The 25,190-nt window shown below is 45.4% G+C and overlaps 1 protein-coding gene across 1 annotated transcript; it reads right to left on the reverse strand.

Moving 5' to 3' along the window:
- Positions 1-2,182: 2,182 nt before the first annotated feature.
- Positions 2,183-15,223, reverse strand: SLC45A1 (solute carrier family 45 member 1). The gene is made up of 10 exons (XM_065737872.1): positions 15,187-15,223; positions 9,391-9,803; positions 8,480-8,572; positions 7,843-8,067; positions 6,313-7,052; positions 4,974-5,127; positions 4,180-4,356; positions 3,494-3,699; positions 2,544-3,428; positions 2,183-2,510 (listed from the first exon to the last, which is right to left on the reverse strand). The coding sequence occupies exons 2-9, from the start codon at positions 9,788-9,790 to the stop codon at positions 3,144-3,146; spliced, it is 2,280 nt and encodes a 759-aa protein (XP_065593944.1). The 5' UTR covers positions 9,791-9,803; positions 15,187-15,223; the 3' UTR covers positions 2,183-2,510; positions 2,544-3,143.
- Between the last annotated feature and the right edge of the window lie 9,967 nt (positions 15,224-25,190).

Genomic DNA, 25,190 nt, shown 5'->3' on the forward strand with positions numbered 1-25,190 from the left:
ATAATGACTTAGTAAAACTTAAACTTCATACGGACTAAACTATGGCACAGCATGATATCACATTCCTGCCTCAACTCTTGCATCTTCTAAGCAGCAGCTCACAGATTCAGACTGTTTGAAGAGTCAGCATTCTGTGACGTAAACATCATACCGCAGCTCACAGTTCAGCAGTGACCACACAGTAATTTCTGTGAAACAGTGTTGTGGTTTTGATGCCGGTATTCCACATCAGAGCATCACGCAGCAGTGAAGGAGTTAATGCTGTGGGAGCAGCAGAGGGGCGGAGCTCCGCACCGGATGCCCTATAGCCGCCCCATAGCTACCCCATAGATGCCAGGCGGCGCTCTGCCTGGGCGCGTTGCTCTGGGCTGCCGTGGAGGTTCAGCACGTGTGCTCCCCCTGCAGTTCCTCCTTAACGTCAGCTCACGGCTTTTGCTTTGGAAACTTTCTCTCAATTGTTCCATTTTATTACATTTAGTAAAGTTCCCGTTCCTTCTCAGATCGTGCCGTTGTTTTTGTAGACCCATCTCTTCCCGCTGTTTCCCCTTCCCCCCCGGAGCGCGGCTCTGCTCGGGCGGCCGCGCGGCCACTGACGCAGTTTCTTTTTCTCTCCTCTCTCCCTTCTCAGTTTCCCTTGGGTCACTGTCACGGATAACACCGTGACACACAGCATGTATAACAAAGAATAAGCAAATAAGTAATTCCTGTTGGTTTTTAAGTTGTTTTTATGTATTTAGTGCAACTTCAAGGAACTCCGCATCATGGTGACGCACCGGACACCACCAATATCACCAGAAACCCAAATTAAGATACTGAGTTTAAAATAGAAAATGTAACATATATTCAATTGTGCCACGCACTTCGGCATAGCAATAGTTTTATAATTATATGTAAATTTATTTCCTACTCTTATTTACAGAGGGAAGGAGTGACAAATGCAGCCATCAAATATAATCCCAGAATATCCCAAGTTGGAAGAGACCCACAAGGATCCCTGAGTCCAACCCCTGGCTCTGCACAGCACCACCTGAAATCCAAACCCTACATCTGAGATCACTTTCCAAATGCTTCTTGAACTCTGGCGCCGTGGGGCTGTAACCACTGCCCTGGGGAGTGTGTTCCAGGGCTGGAAAACACACTGATATATACGTATTGACATATAGCTTGATAAATACATAGATGTAATCTTTTTATTTTCTTCTGTTTTTTTTAAAGATCCTTGTTTGCAACAAAATCATCTCAAACCCCAGCTACCTCAAAAAGGAAAGTGCTCACAATCCACTCAGTGCAACAATACTGTCTACAAAACTTAAAAGGAGAAAACATTTTGAGAACTAAGTACCCCTTCAATAGGAACAAAACAATCATTTTTGAGTTTAGAAGTTTGCTAAGATGAGGAATTAAAGGTTACACAGCAGACCAAGAAAAATTCCACAGTCACCTCTTTAGGTCGTTAGAAATCAGGCGCTTAGAAGCGCCAAACGTGCTGCTCACACCAATTCCAGTTCCATCCCAAACACTGTTGGAGACAAGATATCCCATAATGTCAGCAGCGTTACCCAGATGCTCCTGCAGGTGTGACAATGAGCCATGCTCTGTAAGCCAAAATTTGAACAGTCACTGACCTGACATTCCTCTGTCTCTGAGTGCTTGGTTTCATAACTTCAGAAGTGTTCATCCGGGGAAATAAATAGCAAACCACATGAAGCCTGCTTCTCACCACAAAATATCAGGGAACTAATAAAAAAAATGAGGGGTTCTCATACATTATGTTTTAAGCACTATAGGACACCACAACAGCTAAAGATTACATAAGTTATTTCATCTCGATATTGCACATCAAGTGTAAAAATAAACTTAAGTCAATGGTTGAAAACAACTCACTGAAAAAGGAGTGAACCTCCAGAAAAACTGCTTCTTCCAGCCCTGCTAGAAAAGAACAAGAGCCTCTCCAGGGATGGCCATGCACAGTGCTCCTGAGCACTAAAATGCCCCTCAGTCACAGGAAACCTTGGCACCCTACCTGAATAGGGAAGCAGGCTGACACGAATCCCATAAATGGTTCTAGCTTACCTGTTTTCATCTTTGTTCTTCAATTTAAGGATTCTAGAGATTAACTGGAAATTGTGTAAGATCTCAGGCATTCACCACCTTCCACAGCCAGAATATTAAGAATTTCCACAGGTAATGAAACACACTGAGATATACAGGATGTAGCTCTAGCTGAGAAATCATCAATCCCTATGTTGATTTTAAAGCATCAAAAGCTACAACTGTATGAAAAACAAGGATGATGTGCTAGTGGCTTTCAAATAAGTGATTTCTCTTATATTCTTAACCTAATTGTGAGAGGAAACTTCTACCCAAAGAAACTTGACACACAAAAAAAACCATCCTATGCATCCTGCTAACATATCACAAGCCATTGCAGTGCCAGTTGTATGTGCAGATCAGGAACCATCACTGTGGACCACAGCCCATCCCACAGCAGTTTCTTGGAGCAGTTCTGGCTGGAGCACATGGAAGCCCAGCCATGGGAATACTTGCACTATGCTCCACAGTTCTGAAAAGGGCCAGGTCTGACAAGGGCAGAGGGGGAGACCCACATATTGCCCCCACTGATCCCTGTGGTCCTGCAGGAGTTGTAGCCCTCAACCAAGGGCCAGGCATCTTCTGCTTACAAAGCTGGTGGCACACCACAGTCCCAGTGCTCCCACAGCAATGGAGCCCCATCCAAGACACAGATCCACCTTCTCAAGCACGGGTTTTCTGGGTCCCGTGCCTCAAGCCAAGAAACACTGTCCCCCCTGAGGAAAAATGGCACCGTATGGTAGTTGGAGGGAAGGTCCCACACTGCCACCAATGCTTCCCACTGCTGTGACCACGTGTCCTGGAAACACAGATTGGCCTTTACCAACTTGGAAAAGATGCACGGTACCAGGCACTGCCCTCCTGCAGGCAAGGAAAGTTCAGCAAAACCAGCACACACCTTTATGTGGTTTCCTATGCCCACTGCCAGCACCGTCACCCACAGCCCACCTCCAGTCGCTGCCATCCTAGGGCACATGAGCCCACCTTACCATGATGGTGGAGGACAAGAATGGTGCAAGTGAGGTAGCCAAGGCTGCAGCAGCTTCTCCCATTCACTGGTCCTGCACACAGCGCAGGAGTGGGCTCTGTTCCTCAGTGGGTGGCAGCTCCTCAGCAGACAGGGATGGCTCATAAATGACGCACAGGGAGGAGAAGAGACAGCCCAGGAAGGACACCAGGCTGGCAAAGTACATGGTGCCACTGGCACTGCCCACAGCTGTCGTCAGTGGCCCCATGGTCAAGGCCACCAGGATCTGTGCCAAGAAGTACTGGCAGCTCAGCAGGGAGATATCAACACCCATCCCACGCCGCGTGCCCTCCGCATGCGAGCCTGCAAACTGCAGGGAACAGAGTGAGAGGAGGTGTCACCAGAAGCCCCATTCCCCATCCTGCCGGGGCTCACCTCACAGCTCTGGTAGTAGTCGCAGAGCAGAGAGTAGGGCAGCGTGCAGAGCGTGGCAAAGAGAATGCCATAGGTCGTGCACAGTGACAGTACGACATAGATGTTTCTGGAGAGCGTGGCCAGCCCTGTACCCAGCCCAAAGGCCAAGTACGCAATGAAGTACAGCGTCCGCGTGCTGAACCGCTCCTCCAGCTTCTCCAGTGCAGCTGCAAGACAACAGCAAGGAAACTCACAATGAACCACGATGTCCCCTGCAGTTGGCAGGACTGCATCTTTGGGCCCCACATGCAGCAGCAACCATCAGAGCTTTGTGTAACAGTGGCTTGCCATGCAAGCACAAAGGCAGACACGCCGTGCTGGCGGTGCATTACACCACGGTGCTCTGTCACAGGCACGTGGACACTGAATGCCACTGCACCCAAACTATTGGAATTGTACACTACAGAATGTGTTTCTCACTGCTGTTAATTGTTGGGAGTTGTTTTAAAGTTGTTTTTCTCAAGGCTCTCTACCAATGGTTGTGTGATATTCTCTGTACGCCCCTGTCTTAAACACTATAAGAATAAGGCTGTCTGGGTAATAAACTGAAGCCTGATCACTCATGGACTGAGTCCTGCCGTGCTTCCCTGCCCGAGAGCAATCCACCTCGGACCCTGATATCCACAGCAGATGACCACACTCAGTACCTGAATAGAAAGCAGCACTGAATGCATAGATGCACATTCCCCAGCAGCCCATGGTGACCCCAGCATTGTACTTCTGATACTCCTCTGAGTTGTGAGGGGCTTTTGGATTCCCTTGAAACACTACTTCTCCCATGAAGTCAGTGTAGAAGAGCAACATCCCCTCGAATGACAGCCATCCTGAAAAAAGCCAGAAGTAACCCACTAGGACTGCAGATTATCATCCAAACTGAAAACAGTTTGTGCAGCGTGAGTATTACAGTGTTTAGACACATTTATCCAAGACTGCTGCTCCCTGGGCATTATGCTGTTTGTCAAAGATGCTCATGCTTTTAATTATCGAGATTTATCCTTTGAATTCACATATGGAATCCTATAGGCTTAATGCTGGCCATGGGCTGGCCACTTGTTCAGCAAGAAACAAATAATTTTGTGAAATTCTGCTCAGCAACTTCAGTTTCAAAGCATTAAACAAACCACGTCGTTGCAATTCAAAGTCCTTCTTAGGTCAGTGCTGTTTTTCATGGTAGCATAAACACTCAGTTTAACAGATGCACTAATCTAAACCAGTGTTATTCCCTTTCTAAGGATGTAGGTTTTACACTTCTGAGGTGTTTTTTTCATTGTAGTTTTTTCCTCAACATTCTAAGAAACTAAATAATAGAAAGTAGCTTATTGGAGAGTGCACATGGAACAAATTACATTCTCTTCAGTTAGCAGCCATTACAGTGATAAAACACAAAGAATCACAAAACAGACTACCTCACGGTGAAAGCAAGAGCAAACTTTCTCATTACCTAGGAAGTGGTTGATGCAGAGGTTACGAAGAGCCTTGGGCATGTGGCAGATGGTTGAACAAAGAAGTTTCATGGAGAGTGGTTGCTCAGGGATCTCACCGGATCCATTCAGCTCACTCTCATACTTTACACCATCCAGCAGGATATTAGCAACCTGCAACATAAGAACTCCCAGATCAACAAACACATTAAGAATAATCCAACTGACCTTTGAGCAAACCTGTGCAATATTATGCATCTATCTAATGATCTGAAGGTTAAACTCTACTGCTCAGTGGTTCATAAAGGGATTAAGAACAGTGTATTCAGCTAAGAACATCTGCAAATTCAGCCTCAGAACAAGTGCTAAAGGGCAGCACTGTGCTACAGCTTTCAGTGTACTTGAAACAGTACTCTGCACTGATCTAGAGTATTTGGCAACCATGTTCAGATGCTAGCATAGGGAAAGCATAAATTTACTTCATTTTAATATGAGCTGCACCCACAGAGAAGTGAATTCGGTCCCTGAAGTTTTAGAGACAGTGAAAGAAAAGTGGGTAGTTTTAACTGAAACACACTGTCACCGCTCACTGCCCTCAGTGGCTGATTTCTAAATGCACAGTGCATATAAAATCCTGACCCTAACAAAGCCTGCTCTCACAAACTGAAAGTACAGCAACAAAAAAAAAAAAAAAAAAAAAAAGAAAAAGCAAAACCAAAAATAAATAAACAAAAGAAACCAAAACAAATGAAACCTCTCCTCCCTCCCTCCCCAAAGGAAAAGAAGGAAAAAAAACTAAGCAGAGGACAGTTTACCTCATCCTGGATCATAAAAAAATGGGTCAGCACACAGAGGTCTCAGACATTCCAAGTAATCACCAACAGTGGGAGGTGAGGTCAGAGTCTTATTCCCTGGGTAAAGAAAACCTCACCTCCCTGATGAAACCAGATGCAATGACTGCCATAAGGAGAAGCTCATGGGAGATTCCTATCCCTGGCCCTATCTTGCAGGTATTTCTGTGGAAAGGGAAGATACAGGCTCAATAAAAATGCGTCCTTTTCTGCTCTCAAATGGTAGCTTCCTAAGTTGTGGAGGGCTAAAAATGCCAACCTAACTTTCACACATGGCCTGAAGGAGGGGTATGCTTCCATTTCTTCCTTCTTAACAAAGGCAGATGACAGGCATCACAATTCATATCCTACCCACTACTCACAGGTATTCTGTTCCCCCAATAACTTTTATAAGCAAACTGTCACGAGCAGTCTTTAACAATGAATTTGTGCATTAAACATTTAAAATCAAAGAGATTAAACAAACACTTGGGTTTACATGGTCATATAATTGATTTTCTGCCCTTACCTGTTGGCTGAAAGTTACATTTCTTCTTCTGCTACTTTCTGGACAATGTCCTGTTACAATTTCTGGAATGGCCAAACTCTGAGGTCTTTTCAGAATGCCTGATGACCGTGGCTTTACTGCATCCAGGGAGCCCACCCTCAGTGCCTCTCCGTCAGGCCCCGGAGTTACGCTCCTCTCCCCTTGCTCCAGAATTCCATTTTCTTGTTGGTAGCACCCATGTGGCACCCGAGGAAAGCTGACACTGACAGGCTGCCTGGGCAAGCTAGCTGGAAGTGCTAAGTAACTACTGTGCCCACCTGTAAAGCAGTCTATAAGCACACTGTCAATATTTGAAGTCCCAAATGATGATGCAAATTCATTAATTCCTGTCAAGGAATTGTCTCTGCTGACAAAACTGCCATACTTGGGTGTGAGTGGGCTGAGGGGAGAAACAGGGCTTGTAAAACTTGCATATAAGTGAGCTGAGTTATGAGAAGAAAAGTTTTCATTTACACCCTCTTCAAAGAAGAGAGGTGGAGAAGGAGGGAGAGGAAGACTTGGACTCTTCATCACCTTTTTCTTCCTGCTAATGGACCCTAGGGGTCTTTCTGGAATGCTAATTAGAGTCAGCACAGTAGTGATAGTCAGTATTATTGATGTGAAGACATAGATGACACGCAGTTGCCCTCCCACAGCTTTTCCAAAACTTGTTTTATCCCAATGTATTCCTCCAATAACATAACCAAAGCCACCTCCAAGACCTGGTGGAAAAACAGAGCTAAGATTATCTTCCCTAGCCAATCCATGAAATCAGTAACAGCACAGTACCATTTACCTAATGATTTACGAGTAAAACCCGATGTGATACCTCTGTTCTACCACTTACTCCCTTTTCAACTCAACTGCAGTAATAAACAGTTATTATCTGCACCACATGGACAGTCTTTCTGTACAAACAGTGTACAGTAAGAGGGAAAAGGTTAGTGATGCAAAAGCAATATATAAGTAATTCTAAATGCAAGATCTTTCTTTGCCAAGGACAAATCGCTTTACCTTCAGTAATTTCAGTCTGTAAAACAGAAATGTTCACCAACCTCGTGGCAAGGCCTTGCAATCAGTCAGCCAGGACTGTTTTTCTGAAATCTATTTTTCTTCATTCAGTTAGAACACAGATTACCTGTGTCCAAGACAGACCAAATTACTTCAGAAGTGTAGCAAGCTCATTATTCAGCAATGTGTCAAGCGTATGAAAGTGCCACTGCACTACTACAGATAAACATGAAAATTCTGATGCACCCCGTATCACAGCATTATGACACTTTCTTACAAAGATGTTTGAGAACACAAAACAGTCTCCTGACAGACAGGAAAACTAGAGTAGGACACCACAGAAGTAAGAGAGAAGAGTGCATGGTATACATGCTTTGCTCTCCAATACAGCAATTAAGAAAAAAACATTTCCCACACTTGTGATAATCTGAACCTGCTTTCCCACAGCAAGGCTTCTTTCCTCAGGTCTCATGTCATCCAGGAAGCACCAAGAAAGCATACCTGCTAACAAAGCATGGATGTTGAGGCCCCTGTCTTGATCCACTGGGCTGCATACATCCATCATGTAGGCATGACTAGGATTGTCTGCAGAATCTGCACTGAAGTCCATGAGGACAACACCACAGACTGTAAGAACGATCCCCCATTTGTGGTTATTCACAGTGTCAGACAAGGCACTCCCAATATCTCTGCCATTCAGCATAAGTGAGAGTCCAAGCAACACACCTGGGAATAAGAACAAGTGAAATCAGAATCAACCAACCACTCCTGAGCGAGAGAAGCCGCATCTTCCCATGTTCTCTGACAGCATTATACTACTTGCACAGCCTTGCAGTAAGCACTTTTGTTCCTGTTCATATCATCACAAACTTGGGAATCTATGTGGCCTACAGGATATACGTAAACCTTCTATGCTGTTAAATCTTACAAGTGCCTGGAGTTGTGGACAAAGGAAAGCACTCCTGACCTTCGAAACATTGTCTCTTCCATCTGCAACAAGACAGTGGATCTCCAGCTGACAAAGCATCACCTCACTGATACCACCTTCTTCAGACATACAGTACTCAAGAGACCCACAGCTACATATCATAGAAGAGATACACATGATACACCTTGCAATCATTCCTACAATACACACCTACTGCTAAGACCAGAATGAAAGGTCTTCTCCTCCCGAATCTTGATGTGCACCTGTCACTCCAGGCCCCCAGCAAAGGCTGCAGCAGGAACCCTAAAAAAAGGAAATTGCTATTAATTACACTGAATTCTTCTGCAAGCCTGTTTCACACGGGATTTAAAATAGTTAAGTTGGAAGACAGTTAAAGGCAGAACACCATGGCACAGAGCTATCACCAGTCAGTACCATTCACTCTGATGTATGCAGGGTATCATTAGCACAGTGGAATTTGACACAAGCTCAAAAGAGTACAACTTCAAGTCCCTTACCAGCTATTTCACTTACACCTGTCCTGTACTGGAGATCTTATACTAAATTAGCTTGGAAGATAGCAAGAATAAACACTGCCTGTGAGTAGGGGCCTACCTACACCCTTCTTCTGCTATGGTTCTTCCCACTTCTGCCTCTGTGCTAAGGAAAGTAATCCAACGTCAGTAACAGTAACAGATATTCGAGTACCTCATTTGTTCTGGAAACTTCAGTTACCGAAGGCAACATCACTCTGCTTTTTAAACACACCTCATGGGAATGTCTCCATATGCTTATTTCCACAGGGATGTAAACATATGCACACATCCTTCCTGCTTTTTTTTTTAAATATTTGAACTCAGTAACAAAACTTACTCTTGCACAATATGTGAGACATTGAGAAGCTGCTAAAAGAACAGACCTTTTGATCATATCAGGCCCATTTCAGGCAAGACACAGTAGTAATTATTTGCCATTCGACTGCCTAAAGCTACAGCTAATACTTCTTAACTGCAAAACCACGAGGAATAGACCCCCTGAAGACCCAAGGCAGAGAAAACCATATATACCCCCTGCAGGATGGAAAAAAGTAAGAGGAAAGAAACAGTGTACAGAAAAGTTACCTAGTATAGGGCTGATGAACCACACCATTCCATACAGCTGGTCTGGCAGCCCCATCTGAAGCAACACAGGTGTAACATATGCTGTTTCCATGGCATAGCTAAACTCAAGCCCAAAGAGAATACACCCATTAAAGAGGAGCTCCAGGAAAGATCTCTGAGGCTGGAGATCCCCAAAACCAATCAAGTCAATAGGACATGGAGTGTTTGGCGGTGGCGGTGGCGAAGGGCGGATGAATTTTCTTCTTTTTGGATGCCTCTTGAAGTTATTAGCCCGGTGACTTATGTGCTGTGTGACTGATCCAGAGTAGCTTGGAACTTGTGACCTCCAGACTTCCTGAGAAGCCACATTTGGCAAAAGCGCAGCATCGCCAACGGGGGCTGTTGCAGATGGTGCAATCATGATGGGTAGGAGTCTGGAAGAAAAACAGCTCCGAATAAAACGGTTGAATAAGAAAAACTGTGGAATTTCCTTTACTGAGCTTCAAGCCATTTCTGAGTATTTCACATACTGAGTGGAATACTGACGGGCTTGAACTCCAGACTCACAGTGCCATGAGATAAACACTGCCCTCTCATTTCCAGCTTAGCACTGTTTTTATTATTGACCAGGCAGGACACAGCACTTTGCAGCCACAACACAGAACTTTGCAGGGACACAGCAGAGCCTTAAGCTGTCCCCAGCGTACAACATCACCATCAGGGAAAACCTGGTTGTTCCTTCCACTCCTTTTTTAAAAGAGTAGCGCAAGCAAGTTTGACCCACTCCTTGCACTAGACCAAGTCACACACCATTAAACAGTGCTTCTTCCCTTTTTATTTTAAACTGCAATAAGTTAAAAGACATGACAGAAGGAAAAAACAAGAGCACAAGTTCTTCTGCCTCACACATGGAGGATAGCAAACACAGCAAAAAGAAAAATCAACTGCTATGACAGCCACAAGCACCAGCAAGGATCCCAAAGTCAGTGGTGACAGTAGTTACACTGCTCAGGTGGCACAAATGAGTTCAGGAAGTACATGCAGAACTCAGGGAAGAGTGCAAGGCAAGGCCTGCAGCACTCTGACAAGCTCCAGACAGCAAAGTGCAAAGTCTCAGGGAAGAACTAGTACAGCCTGGAGCAGCAGCCAGGCAGTTCTCTGAAAACAAGAAAGGATTCAAGGAACAGATCTTCCTCCTCTTAGTTCCCATCCCAGTGTTTTCAACTTGCAGACCCTGCCACTCTTCACTGGCTGCCTTTCCTTCTTAATAGCTTACTTTATCAGAGCCATTTTTTTATGATTTCCAAGGCTTACTTTTCAAGCTCGGAGGGGAGCTTATCACCATAAACGACCCCTAACCAACGCTTCCAAATTCACCCAGTTCTTCTGATAGTATACATAGCATGATCATATTTTAAACCAGCTCGTAAGTGAAGTCTGACCTTCTCTTTCTGCTTTCCTGCCCATGGATCAAGGACTGCTCACAGGGATGACCACACATCACCACAAACCCCTTAAGGAAAACCCTCACAGAACCATACTGGTTAAGCAAAACAAGCCTCCTAATTATTCAGAATTCCTCCACGGAAAAAGCTGCCAGCTGTCTTTTTCTGAGGAATTACTGAGAAAATCCTATGAACCCATGCCATAAGCAGAGTACTTTCCTTCTGGGAACAACTCCATGAACCTTAAGGGCACAGTAACAGGGACTCCATGAGGAGCTAAGAGTCCATCCAGCCTGACCTTGGGTGTCTCCAGGGATGGGGCATCCACCACCTCTCTGGGCAACCTGTGCCAGTGCCTCACCACCTTTATTTTAAAAATTTCTTCCTTACATCCAATCTAAATCTCCTTTCAGTTGAGAACCACTTCCCCTCGTCCCACTTCAACAGACCCTGCTGAAAAGCCTGTCCCCCTCAGAAACAGACATGCCGCTCTCAGCTCTGCCCTCAGCCCTCTCTTCCCCAGCTGCGCAGCCCCAGCTCTGTCCTCACAGAGCAGTGCTCCACCCTTCGGAGCACCTCTGTGGCCCCGCTGTACATGTTCCAACACGTCCATAAAGGGCACGGCATACCAGCAGCCACACACAACCATCAGGGTCTTGGGGACACGCAGCTCTGACACCCGCTATCTGCACAGTCACCATGTGTCAGGAGCAGGCACCCAAACCCATTTATGTCTGGGTCCCTGGTGGGATGCAAACCCACAGCCAAGGCTGGAACGGACACCTGGTGTCCCCACAGCAGCGCGCAGTTCCCCATCGCTGAACAAACTGTCCCGGCCCGGCCCGGGGCGCGTCTCGATGAGATGTACAGGTCGGCCACACACAGTGAATCGCTCCATCGCCGCCGCCGGAGCTCACCCGAGCAGGGCAGCGGAGGACCTCCCAAAAGCACAGCGGTGCGCACTGCGGTCCTCACGACTCCTGCGGTCTTTGTACCAGCTCAGAAAGCCGTCAGCCCGCTGTGGCGCACGCAGCCGGGAGCTGCAGCACAACACGTGCACGTCCGCGCCATCCCTGCGAAGCGTCCGCCCGCTCCAGGGGCCGCTGCCCGCAGCAACGCCCGGAGGGAACGCGGGGTCGCGGCAAAACGCCCTTCGGCGGCCGAGAGCTCCCGGACCTCGCTATGCCCCGACTACCGCCCCCGGGACGGACGCGGCCGTCACCCCCGCCTTCCCGCGACGGAACGTCCGTGCGAACGGAGCGCCGCCATCGTGATTCCTACAGAGCAGCCGCGCACCGAGCACGGACGTTTCGGGGTCGAGACGTCGCCGGGGCGGACTCCCACGGCCCCGCGAGCGGGGGCAGCTCCGGGCCCCACCCCGCACCGCCGCTCACCTCGGGCCGCGCCGCTCCCCGTCCTTCCCCCGGCGGCGGAAGCGGCCCCAGCGCCGCGCACCGCCCCCAGAGGCGGCTCCGCACCGCGCGCGCGGCCTGCAGGGCGGGCTGCCGCGCCTGAAGCGCGAGGGGACGGCGCGCCTCGGCGGGGTCTGTGGGGGCAGCGCTAGGGGAAAGGGGGTAAAGCAAAAGAGGGAAGGTTTAGACTGCAAGGCAGTTACACTGAGGCACTTTCCTGCGTAGCACAGGAAAGCACAGAACTTCGGTGCTCCGAAGGAAATGGCGCACGTTTCTCACTGCCCAGGGGGAATACACGGTCCAGCCTCATCTGTCACTTCTGATCACCCCAACCTGGCAGTAACCCAATGAAAGCCACATCCTTCATTCACTACTCCACACTGAGATGACAAGTTAATTACTGTCCACGTACTAAAATCTCACAAAAAGTAAAACGAAGAAGCATCTCTGACTTCAGAGAATGAGATTATGGTTGAAAGGTCATGTGGGGAGAAACACTCCTTATTCATTAATAAAGAAAAGTTAGGGTTAAAGCACTCAACTTCTGAAGAAATGCAGAGTATTTGACTGAGTCAGCTCTGCTGCACTAAGCCTCGGTGCCACAGCCAGTTTGGGAAACACATTAGCAATTATATCCTTCAGTGAGAGGGTGGTAATAGCCACAAACCTGCTGGCATTCAAGCAGCATTTGGACAATGCTCTTACATACCTGGTTTAATTCTTAGGTTGTCCTGTGTGGAGTCAGGAGTTGGACTCGATCCTCATGGGCCCTTTGCAACTCAGGATACTCAACAATTCTATGAGATTTAGTCCAGATACATGAGTGCCTTTGTTTCATTGGCAAATCCAAATGAAGTCTCCTTCCCATGTATAAGACACTGAAGTTTATATTACTGTCAGTGCCTGATCACATCAGCAAGGTCTGTGGCCTATGCTGCTGAACATCGTGCAAATACAAAGTATGACAAAAAGAACACGACAAGTTTAAACAAGCATTTCAATTATATGTTCTTAATACTCATACGGTGAGAGGAGTTTACCATGTAAATTACACCACCCTGGCTTCCCTTACATGTCACCTGAGTGGGTTCAAGGAAGTTGGTGGGAGGTTAATACGTGAGAACATGAAGTCACACAGATGCCAGTTTATACACCACCTGCATGTCTAGGTCTAGCGCATTATCACAGGACTCTAACAGCTCAGACAAATGAGTTCCTCAACATGGATTCCAGGCTCCTACACTGCCTACATTAATGAACGCAATTATAAGCTTAAAAATGTTTTAAAAAGCAGAAATATCCCAAACCACTGACAGATACACCAAGCAGAGCATAGTGAAAGATAGTGAACATTTCTTATTATTTCAATAAGCCAACTGTTTAACAAAGCACCAATTTGGTTTGTCAAAAACTGGAACACTGCCATGGGACAAACAGAACATCAGTAATCTGTCAGTCCAGGCTAGAGCTGCAAATACCAAACTGAAACAAGAGATTACTGTCTTCCCTGTTATGTTACCTGGACAGCTTGATTCCTTGCTTCTTGTATGAATCCTGTGAGCTACAGCTTCCAGCCATTGCATCCTGTCATTACCAAGATCAAAGCTTTCTTGGCTACCAGGAGTGTTATTTGTGCAATTCAGACTTCTACTGGAGCAGGAAAACAGAGTTCACATCATTAGCAAGTCCCAGAAAACCTCCAACCACTGCTTTCCTGAAGGCCAAGCACAGGGCAGCACAAGGAAGGATTGGGCCACTGCTGTGCTGCGGGATGGAGGGGAGCAATGGTCTGGTGAAGAACCCCACAGAGGACAGACCTGCAACACCCAGTTCCAGGCAAGCACAGTGAATACTGATCCAGGCAGGCCTGTCACACCAGCATTGCCCTTGGGAGAGGCACGGTCCTGCACAGCAAGTGGCACCAAAGAGGTGCTGCAGCAGGCTGCCTTCTCCATCAGCTGGGCCAGCAGGGGCTCAGGGCTGGCTCGGTGGCACACACACACACACACAGGGGATTCCAAGTTCATGCAAGAAAGCCAGTGTGGCACTGATATCAAAGGCACTGCAGGAAGACAGGAGGTGTGCCTGCCTTTTACTGTGCAGTTATTAAGACTTTGGTATATAAATTGGCTGTGTACTTAATTTAAATTGACTTTGGGAGCTTATGGGAAGTACTGCCCCGCTTCCCTGTGTTTACCACAGAGGAAATGAAAAACTCAGCAGGGGCCCTAAGGTCAATTACTTTCTTCAAAATCCAGCATTGCTCTGTGTTCCTGACTCAGTGCAGCGTTCAATTTTCTGCTGAGATTGTATCTCTATCACATTACAGGCTGAGTTGCAATAGCACTTGATGTTAATTGCAATGTGTGGACTGCTCCCTTCTGTCCTTTATACCAGCCATCAAGAAAAACCAGAAAGTCTACTTTTGCTGTTTTTAATTTAGCCTCTTCTATCCATACTGACTGCCTATCAGGCAGGAGTGGCAGAGGGTGACATCCATATTCTGCCTGAAAGTGTCAAGCAATGAGATAGAGACTACAAGGACATCTACATGCCATCCCAAACAATGAGTTACCTCATGGAGACAGATGTTGGGGTGCAGTACAGCTTCTTGGTATAAATAGGCACAGACATCAATATTCCTGGATGGTCCCAGGGCCACTCTGACGGCCCTCGTTGCCCCTCACATCTACCGAGGCAAAGAAAAATGCGAAGCAGCAGCAACAGAAAAAGAACACCCCTCTGGCATGCTCACAGCCTGTCTCAGGGCACTGATCTGCTTCATGCATCACAGCAATTCTCAAAGCACCAAAGTACAGCCACGTGCAGACTCCCACAGAGCACAGAAACAAGGAGGAGATGTATATCCTGACTTGGCAAGCGTATATGGCTCTGCAAGTTCTCCTATGGGAACCACATTTGAGAATGTCTGCCGAGTAGCGAGTACAATTTACCTCTACTGGAGAACAGTCAAAGGGGTAAAAGCTTTCTTAGCATCTTCTCTTTGTTTTCTTCCCCTCTGATCACAGCCCCAGGATACTTTAATCACTAAGGAGTTGTAATTTTCCCTTTAATGGAATGGTACGGATGAGAGTGACATGGGAGCCTGAATCTGGCTCTAGGGTCCACAGCTGAAAGACAGCAGAGAAAATTTAGGAGGAAAGAATGACTACATGCAAGTTGGAAAATATTTGGCAATCACAATAAATATCCAAGTGCACTAAGAGACTTGCTTGTGTGCTAGATCAGGCTAGGTGGAGACAATAAAATACAAAATCTTTTGGGAAAAAAAGAGAAGTGAGCATCCTAAGAAAATGCAATCTGTGTTCATTTAAACTTCAAATATCAAATCAATGTCCTTACTGAGTGACAGAAATCAGATTTCATAGCTAAGAACAGATGTAAGGAATAAAGGTGAAGGTGAATAGTTGAAATCTATACTGCATAAAGCAGTCTTCTGTTGCTAACTTCCATACACAGACAAGTTGGGTGGGAGAAAATAAGTTTGATGCATGCATCTTGCTGCAGATTAACTTGCTACCTCTACGCAGCTTCTCAAGCCCAAGGAGAAATACTGCTACCAAATCCAGTGCATGAACCTGAACCAATACCTTCTGTACTGTCAATAAAAGGGAAGGAAGCAACATACTTTAACATGAGTTAGTGTCTCCTTCAATTTAAAATCAAATCATTCTACCAAGCCAGAAGACTTTTTTTACCTTCTCTCTCTGCTCTGTTCCAGCATTTAACACAGAAACCCCACTGTGAGAACAGACCATCTCAACAGCAGCCTTTTCTCCATTATGCTTTGCTCTAATCTCACCGCAGAGTTTGTCTTGCTGAGAATGTTGCCCTCTCTTCCACACTTCACTCTAGGGTTTTGGGGTACCCTGTGTCATCTTCTACTTGTGTTATACTGACAGCGTTGCTGTGAATTCTGCCATTGGTGATTGCCTCAAAAACAACTGTTGCAAGTGTCTGCACTTACAGCTGATCTTCTGAAGCCTGTTGTCACCTTCCTCTATGGCCTGCTGACTGAAGACATGATCCCCACACCTGCTAACACAGACGGCAGAGCAGCTGTTTACCTCTGTCTTGCACAGCATGCACCTATGTAGCAACACACTGATTACATACTAGTAAGTCAAACTAAAATGAGTCAGGCAGCTAAATACATTCACTGTGTAGATGAGATTTTTACTCCCATCACCAGATAATATAATTGCTTAATTAGATCCTCCTGAATGGCTTGGCTATAGTAGAGGAATGTTCCCATGCAGGACATTGTAAATCCAAATACAAGAAGCAAGTAAACAGCACAAAGGTAAATGATTCCTCCACAGCAAAACAGATCCATCTTCCAGTTTTATTTCCTCTGCTGATCTGCTCCTTGCTGTAATGTTTGGGACAGGACAGAAACAAGACAAAAAACATAGGAGTCTGTTAAAAAAAACAAAAAACAACCCACCAAAAAAAAACTGTCAGGGGAATCCTCTCCCGATTTATTCCCAAAATTTAGATTCAGATCTTGCATAGATTTTTTTTTCCTGAAATTCTACTACACAGTTGTTAAGGTAAAGGGATAATCTCCCTGCTGACAGGGTTTTTGGAACACCTGCTGCATCACTGAACCTTATTTCCTTAAGGCAAGTGGAAAAGACTCATTAAAGTGGTGCTTATCACACAGAGTGACTCAACAGCCCCTATGGGCAACCCGTGCCAGTGCTCCATCACCTGCAACAGTAAAGAAGTGGTTCTTGATGTTTAGACAGAACCTTTTGTGTTCCAGTTTATGCTCAGTGACTCTTGTCCTGGCAGTGCGCACCACAGAAGATAGTATGGCTCTTCAGCACTCTTCCATTTATATTGATATGATACCCCTTCTCCTGAGCCTCTTCCAGGCTGAACAGTCCCAGCTCTCAGCCTCATCTTACAGGAGAGGTGCTCCAATCCCTTGATCATCTTGGCAGTCCTCCTTTGGACTTCCCAGCATGTGTAGGTGTCCCTTGCACTGGCGGGTCCAGACCTGGACACAGAACTCCGAGTGTGGCCATACCACTGCTGAGCAGAGCAGAAGGATTGCCTGTTTAATGCAGCTTGGTAGAAAGCTGCACAGATCTGGTGTTTGAGATCTACTAGCGTTCTTCCACATTGCAAGCTCATCAGATTTTAAGCACATTTCCATGCTTATAAAGCAGCTGAGCTGACCTAACACAAACGAATGCATAGGAAGCCACAGGAAACTGAAGAACAACCAATTACCTGCAAGTGAATACCATTTTTCACTGAGACAATACAAAACACTGATGAAATGCAGATACTCACTTTTGAGACTGTTTCCTGACTGGTGAGTTATGATTTTTCACTTCAGGCTACAACACCATTTGCCAGCTGACCTGCTGCTAGCTAAGAGTGATTCAAGGAATAACTGTGCTGACACCACTGCTTTCCCGGTTCTGCTACTTGTGATTCATGTTTTGCACTCCCCCTCTCCTGGGCAAGCACCCCAGGGGCCTCTCATTGGAGTTCTGATATGTGCTGCTCCACAGTAGCTCTCCTTTCATCCGAAGCATCACCTCGCTCAGGGGGCCCTGGGAAGTCTCCTTTTCAACAGTAACAAAGAGTTAAAGAGTGAGGAAGTGTTAGAAAAAAATAAATTTTGCTTTGGCTCCAGGGGAAAGGGAGCTGGCATCTTTGAGAGAGACAATTTCCTGAGTGATGCTGTGGGCGCTACAGGAAAAGCTGTCATGTTATGTCAAAGATCCAACACCCACTGCTTCCACAGCACCAAATGCTCCTTCCCCTTCTGGCTAAAATGCATGTTAAATATGATGAGCCTGCAACACTAAAGGGAGCTAAACCCCAACTGGATCGCTTTGCTTGGCTAGAAGTATTAAATACAGACACACACAAATAAAACTTGATAGTATTTGTGAAGCCCTGGAGAAGAAAACCCAGGTTGTATATGTACATTTGTAATAAACCTTCTATGGAAAAAAAGAAATCCACATGGGTGATGCTCCCTTCCCCAGGATCCCCACACACTGCCCAGACAGCAAAAAAGTTTTTGAGGATTCTCACACATTTGCTGGGACACAGCAGCTCTGAGACTTCTGCTGAATTTCCTCAAGAAATGTTTACACAGTAAAGATTTGTGGATATTTTGAGACTTTCTGGGATCAGAGGCACGCAAATCCCAAGGAGCAGAATATCCCAGTGCCATAAGGAACCACAAGAAAGGTCCAGGTTTTCCAATTCCCAAGTGAAAGTGCTTGCCAGCTGCTAGACAAGTGCTTCACAAGTCTCCCAACATCACCAACCCTTCACCTCATACTTTCAACTACATGCATCCTCACCTCATGTCTCATAGTTTGCCCATAAAGACCACAGCCTAGATTAGCTGCTGATCAAGATGGAAGCATCAATAGAAAATGGAAGGGGCCACAGAATAGGACAGACAGGTGGTCACTGAAAGGAATGAAAGACATCAACAGCATTAAGAACCTGGAAATAAGAGGGATCCATACAGAACTGAGTTAAGGAAAAATCTCTGTGCAGGAACGATCAAAAAGTTCTCTCAGCACATGTTCCTGAGTACAGAGTCCCACAGCAGTGTATCTGCACCACTGCCAAGACCTGCGTGAACAGTTTTCTCAGACTGCCATACGAGACGATGGCTTCAGGGATTCTTTTCTGAATATTCATTATGATACAACAGACTGGACCTTGGTGTATCTGTTAACTTTTTGAGTCACCTCCATGGGTTACCAGCCAGAAAACCCAGCATGAAATGTGGTCTGGTGTTTTGTTAATAATATACTCTGTGTTTGTTCAAGATCTTTAATCAGATGGTTTTGTGCTCTGTGGAACATCCTGTCTCTCTTGTCTAAACCAGTTCAGAGGTAAAGATGCTTTGGACTCAATCCAGACTACATATGTATGTTTCTGTCTTGCTGTGGAAGCTCTATGTCAGTTTCAAACCAGTTGGCACAGTTTGAATTACTGTATTTTCCTGGAGGAAAAAATGAATCTGCCTATGAGATGAACAGATAACCCTGCACACACACCCCTGCCCGCCCCCAGGAGCCCCCTTATCTCTACAAAGAGAGAAACTGGAGGGTAAAGGTTGGCACACAATACATTTGCTAGGAGATTGCTTTATAAGAAACAGTTGGTCTATTTCTATGTGCATGGGATCCCCTTCCAAACAGGAAAGCAACCTGTAGACTCTTCTGAAGTTGTGAATGTGTGTCCAATTCCTGGCCTCATAAAAGCAGATAAAAATAAAAAACTACCGCCAACCTAAAACAGCAGCAGGGTTGAGCAGTGGCTGAAAAACAGTTAAAAAGTCTACAATTACAACTGCATACACACTAAATATTAGCAATGCCTTTGAGATGTAACTTCATCCCTTCATAGGCATGCTTGTAGCCAAAGGCAAACTGAGAACAACGTGACTTGGAGTACAGGTTATGACACAAAGAACAATAACCATCTCATCAATTGGTTCATGGCATTAGGAAAGCGATCTCAGGGTGCAGTTTGTGTGCAACCTGCAGCCCAGAGCATTAGGTCCGAAGGAACGAGCAGGAAAGAGGCGGCTCGGTAGTTGTGACACTGAACGCCGCACACCACTGTGTGGCACTAGAGACCCAGAGTGGATGCGCACCCACTGAACAGCAAATGGGAAAGAGTGAAGTTCAAGGTAATCTCTTGCTAGTCTCGCCTTACGTTTTTAAGCATTATTTACCAATGCATTTTAAGTTGAATAGAAGAAACACAAACGGGAAATTCCAGAGGGAAGTTTGTCTACCCCTCAGGCACTCCCTGCACTAGTGACAAAAGCAGAACTCAAAACTGCCAAAAAAGCACTTCAGCTAATAACCTCTCGATTTTAAACAAGAGGTATTTGCCTTCAAAAATTTGTCTGGAAGCAACAATGCCCACCTTTGTGTTTCTAGACTCAGAGTTGCTGCAAGCACGTCTCCAATGAAGCACGCACAGGAGCAGGCTCTGGTTTTGCTTCATTCTGAGTCTCTCTCAACCTTCCCTGCTCTTCTTTGAGCAGAGCTTAAAAATATGTAAACATTCCGTGTAATCATACTGTGAGCTTCTAACTGGAATAAGAAGAAAGTGTGTGTTTGTGTTCCGTTTTGATTTTGTTTTTAATACGTAAATGCAAAGATCAGCAGAAGGAACAACGAAACAGCATCCTCTGACTTTTGGGAAGGCATGCCTTCCCATATGAGAATCATGGTGCTTAGCAGATGTATAACTGGGTAATCATTTTCCTAGTGATGCAAATGTTCCTTACAACTACAGGCAACATTCTGCTCATCTTGATGCTTGTAACTGTCAGGCTTGTGAAAGACTTACATAGCTAGGGGAAAATAAGCCGTTAGGACTGCCTTTAATTATTTGATTCTGTCAGGTGCCTATAGCACATTCAAAACCTGAGATCTTTAGGAATAAACGTACAACACAAACACTGAGGCACATGAAGACAGATTCTTCCACAATGGCCTTTTCCCTCCCTATTCAGCCTACAGCACCTCACTTTACAAATAAAAGACACTGCTTCCTGTACACAAAATCATATACAGTGAGATTTTGGGGAAAAAATGCTTATTTGCTTTTTAAAACCACAATATAAAACCCTCCCCTCTCACACACATCATTTTCTCTGCTTAAGACTCACAGCCTGCCTGCAGGTATTGCTGCCCTCCTGCCTGAGGAAAGAAGATAAATCCTATTACAAAGTAATTAAAACACGGAGCAAACTGTACTGTTACTTGAACCAGTACAGGTATACCCTGATACCTCTCTTATCATTGGCTTACTTGCCAAGCAAACTGGCCCAATGAGTCAGCTATTACAAGAAAATGATGTCACATATAAAAATTCTGAACTACTAACCTCCAATATTCTTTGAACACTTGGGGATAATTCCTGCATTAGTCAGGGAACAGTGAGCGTGAGCTGCCACTGCCTCAGTGAGTCATGAACAAAAGACTTGGCACTTCTTAAAGCTTTGTGCAACTCTCCTTGTATTCTTCCACTACAAGCCAACATTTCCCAAACTAGGCACTCAGCGCAAGTGCAGCTATGACCCTAGTTACATCTCTACTAGAGAATGACTCATCCAAGTACACTCCAATCCATTTGAGTTCCACAGTCTGTGCTACCCCGCATTTAGACATAGATATTCATTATATCAGATGCATTTCTGCATTGGATCTTTATGCAGAAAGCTTCCACCTGAAGACAAATAGAGTGTCTTACAGAAGCATAAGACTAGGCTTATGAGTGTTTTGCATCAAGAGAATTCATTTCCAATCCCTCGTTAAATCTACCAAATTACAAATACTCTACTCAGTTATGCAGTCTTTATTGGCTTTATCACTCATTCTGTCAAAAATGAAACTTCAAAACATGCCATCTTGGTAGGTGGTCCTGAAAGTGTCTCCATCAAGCAGGAGATGCAGTGCTGCAGATCAACACCAAGCCTACCTGGAGCACCTAGATATCTGTCAAGGGAACAAGTCTCTCAAGTCTGAGAAGGAAACAAAAGGTTTTGACATGTTCAGTTAAGAAAAAGCATCCGCTGCTATCTACGTGGTTTGGAATTTGCCTGCATTTGGACACCAAACCTGAACCAGCACTCTACTGTACAGCTATTAAGCTTAAATGAGCAAATAATGAGTATTAATGGGTATAAGTCTTGAATCTTCAGCAAGCAGTTTACTATACCACTGAATAAAGTATTCTCACTTCATAGCTCTTTGCAGACAGGCAGTGGCATCTGGCTGGTTTATAGGTGGGTCCCATTAACTTCTGAGTCACACAGATGAAGCTGTAGTTTCTGTACAGCACTTACACCTGGTGTTTGGTAGAGGGCAATGGGAGCAGAACAACAAGGGAGAATAGCAAAGTAGCTGAGCAAGGAATTCTCTGATCAGTACACACTGGGTTGCACCACCTCCCACAAATAAGAGATGGAGAACCTAGAGTTCTCAGAGGCTTCATCTTTGGAAACAGATCTTCTCTTAACCCCTCACCTGACCCTTCCCTGACACAGCTCCATGCTCAACACGTCAGTCATTGGATAAGCACTGAAAGATGTAATCTTTCCATCACTGGTGGCAATAAATGAGTCGAAACCTGGACCAGAAAAGGACTCATCTAATTCCATCTTCTCTGAGTGAGTTGTCAGCACCAGATTCCCTAAAGCAATATGTAAGTTAAATATTAAGCCTACATACAGATAAGAACTTTTCTTACAGAGAAAGAGCTAATCTGGTTGTCAAGTTCCCCATGTGCAATTCCCTGTCACTTTTAGGCCAATGATACCCGCTGTATTTTAAGCAACCACCCTGGCTCCAGTGTCTCTCTCTGCCATGGAAAAATCACTACCAGACTTAAGCCAGAGCCACTGTAAGGTCCAGCTCTCACATCTTCATAACCCTAGAAAACATCTGATTCATTAGTTTTATGTCTGGGGAAAACAAATCTTTTGGGAAGAACAACCACCAGGAGACCAAGAGGGGACAGGTGGGGAGACAAGATCAATAAGTAGAAATGCCAACACGTAAATTCTTTAATGTGGGTTTTAGGTAATAGCCTACCTCATCTGCAGATAGGATGCAAGTGGGGTTGAACTGTCTCTGCAAATTGACTTGTCTCCCTTGTCCTAATCCATAAGGACTTGCTTGTTCCAAATGAAATTTCTTTAGGAAATCTGCTGAGTAGTTATAGTGATGAGTGGAGTGCTGCAAGAGCCTGCTGAACAAAAGTAAAAACTGCTAGTCATGTCCATGGGCTGGAGTCATCCTTGAGGAAGGACTGCAGGCAGGCAGTTCAGCACTGCCATCATCACAAAGGACTTGTAACCATCTTCTCCAATACAAAAGGCAGCTCCACTTGTCCAAAAAGCACCAGTGAGCATCCTCAGAAGGCTGGTAGTGCCTTAGTACCCACCTCCACCAAGCCTGTAGCAGAATGGCTTCATCTTCCTCACTCAGTTACATACAGACAAAGCACAATTGCATTTTTTACATTTCTACAGAAAAGCATCACTCAAGGTGACACCTGGCCTCAGCTCATCTCTCATCAGTTTTCCAATTCAGCTTCTTCAGAGATGGCAGCCAGATCTAACATGCTTAAGAGGAAGGCTAGCCTCACCTGAATCCTATCCAACCTGAAATACCGGCTTTGCTGGCCAGAGGCCCAGGGAAAGCTGTAACTGTGACACTGTATGCAGCACCTACGCTTAACCTTTTCCCTCCCAGGTTACCCAAACGCATTTCAGATATACTGGCATCTTAGCAACAAAGAACACCTCACATGCAGCTTTTTATTTCTTTTTCCAGTTGAGGTTGAGCACTCCTAACACAACGCTAAGTAGCAGCTGCCATCAGAGCAATGCTTGCCAAACTGTGAGTCAGACTCTGGGCTATGACTTGAGAGCACTCAGTCCCCACACCACCCCCAGGGCCAGAGCCTTCTGTGCCGAGCACCTCCAGCACTTCTCATGTATGGGCTCAGCAACACCCTCACCTTCAGTCAACAGGTTGCTCCGTCCCACCCCTCCTGCCTCAGCTCAAGCAACAGTGAAGTCAGCAGCGTCTTCCCCTCCCCCCCAACTTTGTTTTAAAGAAACAATAAAGAAAAATAAATCATAAAACAATCCCTGTTCCTCACACAGGCATACTTTCAGGCAATCCTGCAACTGCAGTCATAGTCTGAGATGGTTACAAAGGTTTCTCTAGCTGTAACTAGCTCTGTATAAAAAAAGGAAACTAATTTTCCAAGAAATTAATGGGATGTTATCAGCAGCTGGGACTGGCACTTGGAAACCTTGTATTTAAAAGCTGTAGCCACCCCAGAGTATCTGTTCTGAGCTTCTTACTGAGAAAACTGATTTCGTCCAACATTTTAAGGCAGCTTTATGCACCATTTAAAATTAAAAAAGAAAATCTAGATGCTAATATATTTAATTCCTCGGTCTATCATTCACTCACAGAAGGAAAGTTTTCAAAAGTTAATTGCTGTGTTCATTTTCAGAATTGTTGAAGTAAGCAATGCACAGGGTCATGTAGATAAACTAAATTCAAGCAAGCTGGACAAAGACACTTAAAAATTTATTGTTTTCCTGCTTTTAATATGAACTGGATTATATGACAAATCAGAGCGCTGGGGTTCAGGAGGTCTCTCATCCATCCTCCTTCCCCAGGCAGGATCATCAGCCATGAGGTCACACCAGGTTTCTCAGGGCTATGATCTAAGAACACCTGTCGGCTCCCGCAGAGGAAGAGCCCATGCCACCTCTTTCACTTATTCAAAACTTTTATATTCTGCAGCCAAAAGCAGCACTGGAATCTCTTCCTCTCCTCTGCAGCATTCTACAGAACACCACAGAAAGTAGCTGTCCTGAACTGGCAAATGGTTTGCTCTCAGAGCCTGCCCTGAAGACTACCTGACAGAGTACTGCAGGTGAAGGCACAGCTTCCACAGTGAAGCAGTGCTATCACGACTCCTGTGGCACGTGCCAATTTCCAAAGAACTACAGGCAAATGAAAGAGGCAGTCCTGCAGTGCAAGTCTTCCCTGAAGGAATTCCAAGTGAATGTACAGTAACTGATGGAAAACGATGACTGCTTCCACACACCCACCCAAATGGAAAAAAAAAAATCAACCTTACAAACAAAGAGATTATAGATTGGGATATCCCAGCTACCTTAAGCCCAGCTCCAGCAGTCGAGTCATTACATCAGGTAATTTTGGGTCACTCAGCTATCAGGACAAATAATCAAGCCAATCCTTTCACTTTGACACCAAAATGTAATAACTCTCATGACATTTCTTCCCGTTTGCTTGCTTGTCAACTGTTGATATCTACTTTACAAAACAAACACCAGCTACCATAACCTGGTGTAAAAGCGAGCTGCTCCAAAACAGCACAATAT

Source organism: Cyrtonyx montezumae, unplaced genomic scaffold (genome assembly GCF_038088225.1).
Source record: "Cyrtonyx montezumae isolate F1298 unplaced genomic scaffold, pur_monq_1.0 scaffold_21, whole genome shotgun sequence".
Lineage (NCBI taxonomy): Eukaryota > Metazoa > Chordata > Aves > Galliformes > Odontophoridae > Cyrtonyx > Cyrtonyx montezumae.

Coding starts and splice junctions, on each gene's coding strand:
- SLC45A1 (XM_065737872.1), bottom strand. CDS start 9,790: ATGATTGCACCATCTGCAACAGCCCCCGTTGGCGATGCTGCGCTTTTG. Junction 8,068..8,479: donor CATTCTGGTCTTAGCAGTAG/GTGTGTATTGTA, acceptor TCTTATTCCCAG/GTGTGTTGCTTGGACTCTCA. Junction 3,429..3,493: donor ACTACTACCAGAGCTGTGAG/GTGAGCCCCGGC, acceptor TGTTCCCTGCAG/TTTGCAGGCTCGCATGCGGA.